At 41.2% G+C, this 15,556-nt stretch overlaps 1 protein-coding gene across 2 annotated transcripts in view; it reads right to left on the bottom strand.

The window, feature by feature from the left end:
* The window catches only part of p3h2 (prolyl 3-hydroxylase 2), a 67,350-nt gene extending 53,065 nt beyond the window's left edge, over positions 1-14,285 (bottom strand). Inside the window, exons 1-2 of one of the 2 annotated variants that reach the window (XM_061778773.1) lie at positions 14,152-14,285; positions 13,351-13,945 (exon numbers count right to left, since the gene is read on the bottom strand). In XM_061778773.1, the coding sequence (XP_061634757.1) occupies positions 13,351-13,821 (471 nt within the window). In that variant the 5' untranslated portion in view covers positions 13,822-13,945; positions 14,152-14,285. Of the gene's footprint in view, positions 1-13,350; positions 14,083-14,151 lie in introns of those variants that run through there. The other variant, XM_061778771.1, reaches the window with a different exon arrangement.
* Between the last annotated feature and the right edge of the window lie 1,271 nt (positions 14,286-15,556).

Below are 15,556 nucleotides of genomic sequence, written 5' to 3'. Positions count from 1 at the left end.
TCAAACACGAGCTCTCTACAAACCTCTAGCCTTGGGCATGTCACACAAGTACTGTATTTGTGATAGCAACGTGTTCAATTATTATTTCTTCAGTGTAACTACTGTAGAAGAATGATGTCTTCCCTTCAGTAAACCCATGTGGGGTAATACGTCGCCTTGAAGTGTCACATCTGAGATTATTTTCTCCAAAAGGTTTACTTTCTGTGATGGGCTATTACATCATGTCCAACTCTGAACTCCAACGTACACTTGCAAATAGAATCTACCATAAACACTAAACCAGGCCAAAGCACAAGACAAATGTAGAAAGCTGTTGTAACAGCAGATATTGTTTGCAGATGGCAATTTACAGGAATTAAACCAGGCCACATTATTCATAGGCCTTTAATTTGGGTGTGAGGATAATAATTTGGGTTCAATTTTGTACATAATTCTTCTGAGGTAATGGCAATCTATTTTCAATTAGCGTAATTGATAGTGACAATTTCATAGTCAGAGGTCTCTTGGGTTACACGCTCTGAGTTTCAGACACGTGCTGCAATGTTCAAACCGAATTGACGATCCAATGGACTGCAGCTGCAATACTGTTACACACACATCTGGTCAACCTGGGTTAAAAGCTCTTCACGGGATAAACAGTATCATTCAGTAAAGGAGACTTGGTGTCAATCCATGTGGTTTAAAGTAGAATATTGACCTTCTATTCATCAAATTACTTTACAATGCAAATAAGCCAAGATTGCCATTACATGTCAAGATAGTGATATTTCTACTACTGTAACTTTTTTTTATGTGGTATAAGAAATAGCAGGACTTGAGAAAATCATTAATTGCAGCCATGCCTCCTGCAAACATCCCTAAGACCATCATGATTAATTTGTTTGGACCTCAAAAAAGGTAATGAACCAAAAAGCTGTCAAGGATTTTCCATTTTGAGTAATTCGTCTGTCTCACTTCTCACTGTTAATCAGCTCAGTTTATCATTAAAATGAGCACATGCAGCCAGTGGGAGATGATGCAAAACTGACTTCACTTTCCTTGATATATTAAACTCCATCTGTGCTTGTTGGAACGTTCCCTGCAATGAATCTTTGGCTCGGGTGCCTGACGATGGAAGGTTAATACTGTAATATAGCTCAACATCTCTAGAGGCCATTAGATATAAAGCCACGTGTTGGAGCTACTTTTGGTTTTCTAAGGGTGTTTTAATGGGGTCGTTTTGGAGATTTTAAACAGCATAGAAGAATTTTGGACAATAAAAGCTATTGTGTTTTGACTGATCCTCAATAAAAGTGAAGCAGTGCTGAAACTAGCATTTTTTTCAAAACCATGATGGCGTGACCTGACTGAGAAGGACCTCCAATTGGCTGCAGATGACATGGACTGCAGTTGAAATAACTCCATCTTCTCGTCAGTACTCCACTGAAAGACAACAGGCTTTGTCAATGGCTCCTGGTGTCTAAGACTCTTGAGCGATGTCATTAGCTGCAATTCACAGAGATGTGAAGCAGATGTAGAGGCACTGCGGCGTCAGTCATGGCCTGAGATCAGGTCACGCACTCTCTCCTGTCCTCTAAGTAAGGTGTCATACTACCTGTTTTCCCCCCCAGGGAACTACCTCATGGGGTCAGGAGATACTTGCATTGAATAGCGAAGATAAAAAGGTCACAGAGTAGGTGTAATAGTTGGAAATCCTAGCGTTCCACAAAGCTACTGGTGAATTACTGTTTGAGGGTGCTTGCAAAATGACATGACATATGTGACATAGTTTATAGCAGTAGGTGCTCCAAGCAGTTGGATTTTTGGATGCATGACACTCTGATACACAGAACCACTTATCCCTGTAAGGCATACATTGCAACGAACAGGCAACAAACAGGGTCACATAAACACTCCATAGAACTACTTTTAATTGAATTTTTCAGGTAACAGCTGTCTGGTCAAAAAGGCAAAACAAGCTGCTCTCATAAACTGATTGTCTGTCACCTCTGGGCAAACTCATTACAACATCATCTTCAAAATCAAACATGGGGGTTGTTTAAGGAGATGTCTTATGTGATAAGAAGTGCAAGTTTTTTGAGACCACTTTCATAAATGATGAAAACAGTTAAACTATCAACCCAAAGAATGTATACATGCATGTTAAAATTGCAGCGCATAGTGTGCTTCTTATATAGAGTGTTTCTTTTACAAAGGGTTTGCCAACTACAACTAAATAACAACTTGTGTTTTTTCATTAGGTGAATGGTTATTATAGGATAGAAAGCCCAGTATGCACATTTTTTTCACAGATAACTAGTACATCCAACCTCCTGTGTAGAATGAAGGTAGAGCGCTTTAACGATTGGATAAAAAAATGGTACAAAACGGCTTAACCTCATGCAAGTTAAATGATGATGATTAAAAATGGCAAAATTTTACTGCATGTTCCACGTAAATTAAAGTTGAGTTCTGTGCTTTAGGCTACGTTTACAACAACCTTGAACCTGCAAGTGACTGAAAATACTGTAATATGCATGCCAGGCCAGTAGTTGGTGGTGTCACTTGTAAAGAAGCACTACGCACGTGCTGCTGCTTAAATATCTTTTAAATACCTTTGACAAATGATGTACTTCAAGACACAACAGCCTGATAAGTTAAGTATATAACAAGACGGGTAGAGATGCTTTCTCTGTCTACTTGTGGGAAGGCACCAACAAATCACACAAGTCGGTAAGGAAACCAGATCAGATGCCTGGAAAAGGTTTTTAGCCTCCCACTCACATCTTCTCCCTGCAGTCTTTGGCCAGGCTGATTATTACCTTAAACGTAGTGCAATACACCCACGAGGAACATCTGTGTGTACAAAGACACACCCACACATTTATATACATTAAAAAACATGCTTGTCCAGCTGTTCTGTGTACTCAATTACAGGATGTTGAGGACTCCCATCAAGTCCTTCTTTTCCGTGTAGACCCAACAGACAGACTCCTCCTTATTACCTCATTAACGGGCAGGCGAATAAACAATATTGGTCTGCTGTGCCACAGAGGGTGCACACATTCCTACCGTGTGCTACCCGCTCAAGTCCAGTCATGCAGGAGACCTTTGGCACGGCCAAGTACCACACTGTCTGGCTGTCTGTGCAAAGCACAAGCCAGGAAGGCCTTCTGCTGTAATCTACTCTGGTACTCCTTGTCTTTCATGCTCAGTCTCTTAGCAACAAGCTTAACCCCTCGACGACCCAGAGGGTACACTAAACACATCAATCCTACTTGGTGACAAACAACCAGCCTGTCTTTAAACAAAAAGCAGGAGTTCTTCTGTTTGAAATAATACAAAGGACAAGCTTGTCTCACCTTGCCTTAACCTCACTCTCTTTTTTTTCAACTACAGATGAGAACAACATCCTCTTAGCTTCCATCTCACCCTGATCCCCCATAAACATGGTTTCCACTCAAATGTTTGCGCAAGATTTCAAGCTGTGGTCCAAGTTCATGTGGGGAACTAAAAGTGAACATGTCCACCTAACACTGCAGCTATTCTGTTTGACTCATCAATTGTATCACAAAATAATATCACAGAGTAAGTTAAGAAAAAAAGATTATCGCACTATAACAAGAATGAAATACAGCAATCAATCACTGACACACACCACACAGATGGAGGCTTCCTTTTTCCATGTTGCCATCTACTGAAAGGGCTTTACACAAGCCTTAACCTCCCTGCTGTGCTGTAGTCAAGTCAAAACATTCAACTTGAGCAGTCACGAATGAATCACATGACCACTTTAAACACCACCAAGCTTCAAGGGTAGCCTGCACGTGGATCAACTCATACATTCATCTTACAGATGAAGCAAGAAAAGCTTGGTTCGCATGAAGAAAACCTGAAGCAGAGTGAGTCAAGTGCCATTTTTTACAAGCCATAAATTAACTGGATAACTCCAACTAACTGATATTGCATTGACAAAGATTGCTACGTATATATCTGCAAACAATAAGCACATCAACTTTATCATGATGGAGCATCATCAAGCCACTAATCTGCTGGAACCACAATCCCACCTAATCTTGAACACAGGCATGTAAGTGCTTTTGACAATAGTGTAGCACTGATAAAAAAAAATGATATGTTTATTGAGGATTGGATAACTTGACAATTATTTTTTCTGTTCAAAGTGGGGGACAATATATCCCACAGGGTGTCCTCCAGTTATACTGTTTGTGATACTCTACATATACCATAAAAGTTAGATAAGGCTCCAATAAGAAATTCCGCTCTAATGAAACGGTTGGAGAACTGAAGAGAAGAAATTAGATGTCATAATGAAAATGTACCAATTATGTGTCATGTTCCTATTTTTGGCCTGTCTGCTGTGTTTTTCCTTTTGGTTTGCAGTATCCTGGGTGATTGCTGGTGGGCGGAGTCCCTCGCTGCATTGGCTATAACAATCAGCTAAGTATTTAGGTGCAGTAGAAGCAGAAGGACGATGTCTGATTATTGTGCAATCCTCTGTTCCATGGTCCGTTGTATATACGCTTCTTCGTGTACTACTTTTACATTTTGTGTAGTTGCTCGCGTTTGTCTTTTCTCTTCTCTTGTAGATTAGATTTGGTTTTGTGTTTATCCAGGCATCATCCTTCAGCTTTGCTCCGTCCACCATTTTTAGTTTAGATTTTGTTCTAGCTGTAGATTGTTTCACCTCAACATTTTGTTGACGTTCTTAGTTGTATATTTTATCATTATTCTCACGTGTAACGTGCTCTTTTATTTGTACTTTTACGGTGTACTCTCACGTGTTACATTCTCGTTTTGTTATTAAAAACTCGTACCAATCCTCAATTGTGTTCAGTCTGCGTTCTGGTCCTAAATTCATTTTGTCAACCTGTAACATTATGTGTTTCGACCTCAGCTACTTCAGTCATTGGTTGGACCACATTCAAAATGACCAGTTTTCCTGGATAAAAAATAAGACTAATGTTGTGGTGTGACTATACTGTAGAATGAATAATACCCCTTCTAACTCACTCACTTCAGGTATGTATCTCGTTCCACGTATGATTTATAAGGAACAGGGACAAGCTCCCCTAAAAGATTGACTAAGATTGATGAACCTTTAAACTGGTAGGACACTGACAAACAACTTCTTTGGATGCCAACAGAGTGAGGTCACACAATAAGTCCAACCAAAACTGCAAATTTTGGCACCAATGAAGTAAAGACATTTCCAAGGAAACAAAAAAAATCACCATCATACACAAACATTCAGTTTTGATGGTGCTCTGTTGGCCCTTTTTCTATATTTCTATATAAACAATGGGAATGTTTACATTTTATAATAAGTAAATCAATGACCAGAACAACACTGTAGCATACAATCAGCAGACAGAAACATCGGTACATCTTCATAATCCAATGAGATCCAATACAAGAGCTATATCAAAAACTGAAAGCTGCCTTTGCAAAGACAATAATGCTCACTTTTGATTGACACATTCAGAAAGTATACAGCCTTTATATGAGTGTGGCCCAACATTAGAAGCATATCTCAGTATATTCCAGTGTAGTTCAGATAGATTTCCTTAAAAAGAAATGCTAAATACAGTCAGTACAAGTAGAACAGTATGTGTTAATTTCTCACCCATTGAATGAACTCTTACAGTATACATACTGTACATTTGGATCAAATGAAACAGAGTACAATAAACAGCAGTGTTCGATTAAGAGCCCAGCAGCTGATGATAAAAGGAGAAGTGACGCTCGGCCCTTTGATCATTCTGTGGCCAGTTCCACAGACCCCTGCAGGCCACAGGGCCAAGCAAGCCCAGACGGTGCTACAGTTTGCTGCTCTTTTTATAGAAAAGCAAACAGACCACAACAGGAAAATAAAATATTTGAGAGCACTAAATTATAGGCGAGGCGGGGATATACGCAATACGGAGCAAACAAAACTGTCGGCACCTGTGGAAGCTTCTTCTAACAGGCCCAAAGAGCCACATTGTACTGATACAACATGTGCAAAGGCGGAATGCTAAAACGCTGAATGTTATTTTCCCAAACATCGCAGTGTCTCTGAAGCACACGTGAGCTTTAATGCGTATATCGCATACTGTATAAACATGCAGAAAATGAAGACACCACATACACACAGACAGACTGACCAATAGGAACAGTCAAGCTCTGCCTCTCCTCACCTGATAGACGAGCTAATTCACAACCCTGACTTAAATTCAACGCTCATGCATGGCAGCTTCCTGCTTTGACTCTTTTGAAAGCAGATGTCCAAGGGGCATTGTGACCATTCTTTGACATCGCATGACCATTTAAGGGAGGCTGAGAACATTTGAAAGCTGAGGTCAAAGTGATCAGCACTTTAGAAATTAATCAGTTAAGTCTGCTGATTCAAAAGGAAATTTCCAAAAAGGACAGTTCAGGGTCAAAATACTTCCCACCATTTATGAGCATGGAAGTTGTGTGTCATCAACGGCCATGCGGAGCTGCTCAGTCTGCAGCTGGCGGCAGTTTAAGATGACTGGCTCTCAGCTCCTAGTGAGGAGCTGCTTCCAGCGTCCCGTATGAGCTCCAATTAGATGACAGTGTGAAAAGCGGAGGGCTTGATAGTCTGTGGTTAACACCTAATTGCAAACTACTAGATACAAGAAACAAAAAGCAGATTATGGACTGAGGATTTGCATTGGACTACATTTTCTTAATAAAATATGGGTAAAATTAATCAATTAAATCGATTCGTAAAGTTTTGTTGACAACTATTATACTTTCATTTGAATGTAGCCTGTAACACATGGCATTTTAATTATGCGGTGTCTCAGTCTGAACACTAGGGTGGGGGACAGGGCTCGAGACTCTTGGTGCTTGCTGGACGGCGCACCACCGCTCACAAGACGTGGCCTCTATTGAAAACCGAAGAGGAGTTCTTCATCCATTTTGCAGAGCATGATTTGCAGTCAGATAAAAAAGTGTTGTCATCTCTGTTTATCTTAAAGTATCTCCACACAGCTCTCATGGCTCCTGCTCCACCTGCCCAGACGTTATACGTCAGGCCGGTAAAGTGGTATCAGTGTCAGAGTATAGAAGCATTTTTTTTTTAAGTCCGAGTACAGACGTATGGTATCTCCACCAATACCGATATTGTTATCGGCATTGGTGCATCCCTACAAAATAGGTCTCCTTTCATGGATTGGGCCAAGTAGTGTAATCTATTCTGCCACAATTGCCTAATGGCACAATAAATCAATGATCACTTCCAGAAAATAGACAAAAGGGAATAATAACTGAATCGAATATTATGCCAATCACATGTGTGTGCAGCAGCAGAAGCCCATCACACTTACTGAGTGTACAATTCAGCTTGCTCACTTGTCATCCTTTGCCCTTAGGGCATTCACATACATTGTATTCTGTGGTTTCTACTCTTGACATCAGTTTAACAATCCATACATGGTCTGTTTGTTTGTCTTTTTATACAAAGCCATGACTGTATCTGCTGTTGCTGCTGTAAGCGCCTTGGCCTATTGGGGGCAGTGTGGTACGATGCATGCATGGAGCTGATTATTACAGTACGCTTAAAAAGAGTAGAAGAAGAAAGGCGCAATAAAACTTTATTATACTCGTTTGTCATAGATTAGGAAAAATATATGCCTGTTAGTAAGGTTATATTGTCTCTGTATGTGTTACAACAGCATTTCTGGGTAAATATTCAGCATTTGAAGGTAAATCCCTCCCGTAATCTAATGCTAATGTTAGCTAGCCCGGCAATAGGGGTTTCCATTGACTGATAGCATAAATTGGTGATTTTAAAACGATGTGTGTCTTGCATTTAAATATTCAATGAGAGTATTTTTTTTTCACCAACTTGTGTTTCAATAAACAATTTAAAGCACGCTCAGGGAGGGCAGAAGAACATGGGTCCCACGCAACAAGGGTGCGTTCAGGGTGCGTTAACAATGCAGGAACTTGCATACACAAGTGGTGCTACGGCACATTAATCGTTTTTCGATTATAACGTTTTTAGGAGCACGAGAAGCCAAAATTTAAATCACGATTAAATTGCGATTAATAGCCCAGCCCTAACTTATTTCAAGCGTGTAAAATTAAATAAGTTATTATAAGTACACTGTGAAAAAAAAGACAAACAAAAAAATACACAAAAAAAAACCAACGCACCAATGAAAATAAGAGAAAGTACAACAATAGTCATTACAATTTTTGGTAATAAATTAATTGCTTACGCACACACTTTTTTTACACTTTTGACCCAGGGTGACCATAAAAGTTGTATCAGGACTTGGTCATTCTTGACTTTTCACCTGCCCCAATTTTCAACTGATATTTAGTCAATGATAGCAGAGTTGCATTTATTAACAGTTGCATATTTCAAGGATTGCTTCATGGGGAATCCACATTAACGTCTGTGACATTTCTTTAGTACAAGTTGCTTGCAAAGCAAAGTGTATTACTACACAATGATATAAAAGTCGGCTGCCCACGGTCAGTCAGCCAGTATTTCCAGTCTCTGCATTTCGAATTACACTCGGTGGCTTGTTTCTCTTGTTTTATCGTGTGTTGGATTGTTCCCACACAGAATGACCAACAATATCCCAGCTAGATGGATCTCATGGGAAAATAGTGATCAGGAAATGTGAAGAATGCAGAACAAATAACCTCAATGTCTAATGTGAAGACACAACTAGCAGAGAAGCAGTTGTGTACAAAAACACCTCCACTTACACACTTTTGGCACTTCCACGTATCTACCTGGGATAAGTTACACAGAGGAAAAGAAAGCAGCAGACAAAACAAAGCAATGTTGAAACAAGAAAAAGAGTGAAGGAAAACATTGTAGCATGTACCTGTGTACCTACCTAGAAATAACAGTCACTTCACAGTTTTTCTGTCCATGTTTTCTTTATGAAAAATACAATCACCACTGTAATGACATGTACCGTAGTTGGTCCACTGTAGTGAGCCTCACTGCTCATTCAGGGCTTACCATGCTAAGGCTCAGCACCCCAAGTTAGTTGTTTTTCATTTTCTAATTGGCGGAGTAAAACTCTGTATGCTATTTTATTAAGCATCCTTCGCCACAGCTGCCCCTCACGCTGTCCAACTGCCCTGTGTTAACCGTCGAGACATTCAGGTTCCTGAGATAGTCTCTCAGGACCTGAAGTGGGAGACCAACATCAACTCCATCTGCATCCAAAGGCCCAGCAGAGGATGTACTTCCTGCGGCTTGTGAGGAAGCACGGCCTGCCACAGGAGCTGTTGAGGCAGTTCTACACAGCAGTCATGGAAATAGCCCTGTGTTGCATGGTTATCATTCCATGCAATGGACACAGGAATTTTTTTTAGACTGGATAAATTTTCATGTTGTGGTAACACCCTCTGTGCCGCTCACGACGCAGCAAGCCACTGGTAGAACGACAACCACAACAGGAACCCTTAAGGCCTCTTTATACAACAACGCCCGCATTCTATCACGGGACCGACGCACTGGCCCGCGCGGCCCCTATGCAGCCCCTGTGCATCAATTGACGCGCACAAGGCAAAAATTGTTGCTGTTGCGTGGAATGCCGCGGAGATCATCTCTCGTGATTGGTCCGTTTCAGTCACATGCTGTGATGAGGTACTCAGCGTGCACCTTGGTTCTACATACTATCTACGCTACCGCTTTCTTGACTTTGCGGCATAATTAACGTATCATCTGGTCATCTAGGTCCATTTGTTTTAGCAGACACTGTTTCACGGTCGCCGTTATTGTAAGTAAAAACGGCTACCGGAAATGTCCAAAAAATGCAGAGGAAACTCCACCCTGTGGTGTCCTAACCAAGACCAGCCGTGGCGACACCCCCGACTTGGAGGTAAACTGCAGTACATTTTCTAAACTGCGCGCGTGGATTGCGCTCGAGTATAAAGGCAAACTGCAAGCGGGATAGGCGCAGTGGCGTTAAGCAGGCGCTGCCCGCACAGGTATAAAGAAGCCTTTAAGGGAAAGTTAACCATTTATTACATTCGCTAGCCTGTGGCCTAACGAGCTAGTAAGCGAAGGGTTGGAGCTAAAAAGCTCACTCGACCGAACGTCAGAGGTCTGAGTTGTGTGCGTGCGCGTGTGTGTATGTCCCACATAACACACACACAGTATGGCAAAGTTAACTGTTTATAAACCATAAGCACAGGTTATCAATATTAAGGGAGCAGTTGACTTCAGCGAATCGATTTTCAGTGTCATTTGATTGAGAGGTGAAGGTCTCACATCACAGTCCAGCAGCTCGAGGGCAGGCCTTATTTTATATTCCATCCTATATTTAACCAGATAAAAGCTTATTGAGAGATAAATTATCTCTTTCAAAAGCCGAGAGGCAGCAGAAATTATACAGTACACAACATGACAATGTTCATACAATAAATATAAACAAAGATATAATATAACAGTGATATTAAAATGATCTGATTTAAAAACAGTGACAAAGCCCAAATGCTTTCGAATACATACTTGGTGGGTTTTTTTCTTTTAATTTGGCAGGCTTTAAGATTTATTGGGTCTCTTTAGTCGGTTAAGGACTCTAAACCTATGTGCCAAATGTTTAATATTTGTTTAAGTGCCGTTTTTGCGAACAGAGACTAAGTCTGATTTATTTATATATTGTTCATTTATCTAAGATGTTTTATTCATAGTTCTACATTACAATGTCAATGTTCAATATTCTTTTCAATTGACATGGATGGACTTATTATGCACTATAATATTATATCAGTGGCATAAAAAAACATTGATACTATTGTTTAGAGTGAGTTTTTGAGAAAATATATTGTCCTACAAAAAACTGCGGCCATGGCAGGCTGAAACATAATGTATTGAGAGAAAGGAAGAGCAATGGATAACACAAAAATACTGTACAAATGTAAAAATAAAAAATTGCAATAACGACCAAGACGCAACAACCGTCATATAGCGGAAGATTACTGTATATGCACTCTGTGTTGATAAATTGCAGCGACTCGTTGTTCCAGGGCTGCAACTCAGTTTCCAGACATGTGCATTAAGGACTCACCTAATCTCAAGTGCAAAATGATCTATGCACTACTGTCAATTTAAACTGCTTAAATTTCTTGAAGACTCTGCACCATTTGCACAATTGTCACTGTCCCAGATTATTGCTCTATTCATCATTTCAAACTGCTCTAAATTGCTGGAGGACTCTACATCATTTTCACAATTGTCAAAATAAAAAGAAAACAAATCTATTGCCATTACCACATTATCGGTAAACCTTTCATTGCTCAGTGACACTCCGTACTGTGTTTTTATGTCTCAAAAGTATTTTTTAATCAAATGGCTGTCTGTTGTCGTACTAAAGCGGCTCCAAATACCGGAGACAAATTCCTTGTGTGTTTTTGACATACTTGGCAAATAAAGATGATTCTGATACTGATGATTCCGATTCATTTGTCAAGCAGGCACATAATTTCTTGGCTAAGGGATTTTTAATTAGTTCGTTGTTGTAAATTATGGTATTTTATGCAATGGTCCATTGTAGTCCTGGTGGGTGGGAGCATATTTTGGGTCTTGCGCTGAAAAGGTTTGGGAAACCCTCCTGTGCTACATTTACCGTGTATTTTATTCTCTATATTTATGGTCCGCTGCCCCAATATGTTCTGTTTTGATAAAAAGCTACTTATTGGTGTTACACAATGATAACATAGCAACTGCTAGTCGCTACAGTGTGTTCTGGTCTGTGCTATCCATCAATCAATTTATTCTAAAATGATACCTGTAAGCGATGTCTGGATGTAATGTAGAAAATGATGGTGCATGCCTCCACTACGTAAACTCATCAGACACTTCGTTAGGTACAATGTGCACAGGGGGAGCAGCCTTTTTTCTATCTGGGGCCATTTCAGTTGTTATAAAATCCCCCAAGAGCCTTTATAAATTCATGTAAAAAATGCTAACAAATGTTTATCATTATATACAGTATTGCTAGCATGTGTGGGTTAAATTTTTGGGTGTTTTATATAACAGTTCCTTTGCAATTTTATATGTTTTTAGAATTACATGCTGGAATGGATCTCATGTTCCTGTGGGCTGCATATGCCCCACAGGCTGCAGGTTCCTAACAATTAATCTAATGAGATCCGGTACAAGAGTTGCAAAAAAATTGCTCCTCACTAAAAATGTCATTGACACTGTCCATAACGTACTAGTCGTCCATCCATTTTCAAAAGTGTCTTTCATTATTAGGGTTGCAAGTGAGCTGGAGTCTGTCCCAGATGACTTTCGCGAAAGTTGGGGTACTCCCTGGACTGGTCACCAATCAATCGAAAGCCACATATACAACCATTGCACTCACATTTGTACATTTGGTCAATTTAGAGTATTCGGTTAACTTCATATGCATGTTTTTGGGAATATAGGAAGAAGCCAGCGTACCAGAAGAAAACTAATGTCAGCACGGGGAGGTCATACGAGGGTAGAAGTCAAGATTTAAACCCAGAACCCTTGTATTGGACCTCATTAGATTGAGCATGTACCCAGTGCTCTTTGCATGAGTGAAAGTTTACTGTAAACCAGCGGCCAGCAGTACGTTTAGTACCTGGGCGTTCAGTGGGGACTTACATGACTTATTCCACCTCTTAATGCCACCACTATCACATCCCAATTACACATCTATCCTATATTAAAAAGCAATATAACAGCACGCAATTGTGCCACGTACATCATCATAGTCACCAAAGATGCTGATAATTAAATATATTTAGGCATGTGCAGGTCGCTCCAGTCATGTTTTGCCAGTCAAAATTGGCTATATCAATATCAATCTCAATGGGTAAAGAAAAACTCCCATTGCTAGTTCAAATTACATCAAACAGTACTACTGATTCTAAAGGGCCTGTGCAGATTAGATTGAGATTTAGAGGCTGGAATATGATTGGACAAAAAATAATAATAATAATAATAAATAAATCTAACATCCACATACATGTACTAGGAGCAGTGAAGCCAAGAGAAACACTACAAAAATGAAGAGAATAGTCTGTTGGGAGTAAATAAGTACAATTTCATGTAACATACATTACAATTTGGGTTGTAAACGTATAGGTCAGGGCTTCTGATTGTGCTTAGGGAAGAAGAGATGGCCTTGCTGACCCTGACCGACCAAGCAGCACTGTGGTAAACTTTCCTCCAATCAACTGCCTGCATCTTTGCATCACGTTGCCTGGCAGCAACTGGTGAAGCAGAAGCCGAAGCATTAGCAGAAGAAGAAGAAGAAGAAACAGCAGGGATACAAAAGTGGACAACAATGGTGTCCATTGAAGGCTGCTTTATAACCCCCACCGAGATCCTACCTTGAGATAAGCCATCTGGAGATAGTTGTAGGGGATCCGCCTGCGGAAGTCCTGCACGACATCCTCGCTGACTTTATGCATTGACTGGACGCCGATGTCTTGCTCGATGCAGCCGTCCATGCACGCCGCTCTGCGCAGCACCACGTCGAAGAAGGCCAGGTCGGAGACGGCGTCCCCGAACGGATGCTGGTCCTGGCACCTCAGCCGGCAGCGGACTCTGGAGCGCCGTAGTCCGCCGTAGCTGCTGAGCGCCCGCTCCATGATGCGCACCACGCCGCCGTAGTCGCCGCTGTAGAACGCCCGCACCGCGTCGTCGTACAACAGGTCGTAAGGCTCCAAGGTAGCCGAAGACGGTGGAGCGGAGGCGAGCAGGACAGCAGTGAAGACGACTAAGAAGTTGGCGTCCATCGTGGAGGTGTGAGTGGACTCGTGAGTGATGATAGCGGCTGTCAACCTCGACGTGCCGTCCATTTAAACATTCCGGAGGTGTCGCGCAGCATGCTGAGGGCGGAGTACGACCCGACTTCAAGTTCCTTCAGTCGGAGATGCACATTTTTGTTCCGGGCCCCCCGTTTGGCTCCGTTGACTCCTCCTCCTCCTCAAATGAATGGACAACAATCACTGCCCATTTTCTCTCCACTGGGGGTTATTTGGGGAGTCTAGAGAGTCTCCTCCAATAAATATCGCAGTATTTATACAAAGTAATACACGTAAAACACCACAGATATTAGTATTGTTCAGGTGACAGACATACCAACACAATTTACACATTTATTAAACCATAGTGTGAAACCACCTTACCCTGCCTTCTTCTAGATTTCTTCGCCATTTCTTCCTTCTTTCATTTGAAGTAGACAGTCTCCCTCTGGCGGCGGTGTACCCTTACTGCAGGTGTCTTTCCTTGGCTCACAGGCGTCTATTTTAATGTTCTATCTCGTTTTACTGTAGTTCTGGCAGTGTGCAAGTCCTCAATCACTTGTACGAGGGTCTCATGCCTTCTTATATTCAATAACATTTGTTTTATTGAGTAACTGGTGGTCGTCTCACTGGCCGTGATGACCGTAGCCTCCTACAAGGGGGCCGGGGGTGGCACATGGAACGAGAGTTTCAACGCCTGAGCCTAGAATTGCAAGCGATTCATGAAACCATAATAATAATTTAAAAAACACTTGCCTTAAGGACGCCAAAATAAAATAATAATTATCTTGTCACAACTGGAGCTCTGGGACACGTTGCAAAATAGAAAGTTGAATGCTCATCAAACACCTGTTTGGAACATCCCAGAGGTGAACAGGCTAATTGGGAACAGGTGGGTGCCACGATTGGGTATGAAAGGAGCGTCCCTGAATTGCTCAGTCATTCACAAGCAAAGATGGGGCGAGGTTTCATCATCTACGGTCCATATCATCATCATCATCAAAAGGTTCTGAGAATCTGGAGAAATCACTGCATGCAAGCGGCAAGGCCGAAAACCAACATTGAACGCCCGTGACCTTCGATCCCTCAGGCGGCACTGCATCAAAACCAAGGATATCAAAAGTGTACATGAATGAAAATCTTACATGCCTTTTTCGTCCAACATTTGATCGGTCTGATCGTTCGTGTGTGAGCCATGGCATATGGTGCAATGAAAGCGTAGCTCGAAAACATGTGCCACACAGCATGTTATATATATAAAAAATGATTTTAAGAGTTTTAATGGCTGTAAAACTGTGTGTGTGTGTGTGTATAAGTGATGGATAGCAGTGGAAATATTCAGTGCTGCCTTGTTTTCTTGCTCTGCTACAACACCTCTGATTCTGGTGAAACATTTGTGTAACTTTTATGTCTGATAAAATTGAATCTCACTCGTGAATGAGCAGCTCATGCGGGCACATGGAGAGACTCGCCACAGCCCCTCCCTTCTCACATGCACTCTCTATTCAAACGTGTCCAACTTCATTAATATTAATTCGTTAATAAATTATAACATAGTATTTCAACACGGTTACATTAGGTTTTATTGATGAAAGGCTCCAGACAAGGTTAAACACACTCGCGCACATGTAAAAATAAAATAAAATGACAAAGGGGCACCTTGGCCATCAAGGGCAAAAATGGCAGGTGCCTGGGCACCAAAACAAAATCATCACTGACTGAATGGAAACTGAATCCACATTGGCCACCCCAAAGTGAAGTGTGTGTGCTTCATCACCAGTGACTCATT

This window comes from Phyllopteryx taeniolatus, chromosome 7 (genome assembly GCF_024500385.1).
Source record: "Phyllopteryx taeniolatus isolate TA_2022b chromosome 7, UOR_Ptae_1.2, whole genome shotgun sequence".
NCBI classification, from domain to species: domain Eukaryota; kingdom Metazoa; phylum Chordata; class Actinopteri; order Syngnathiformes; family Syngnathidae; genus Phyllopteryx; species Phyllopteryx taeniolatus.
Note: the sequence above shows the minus strand (reverse complement) of the source record. Positions and strands in the feature narration are given on the sequence as shown.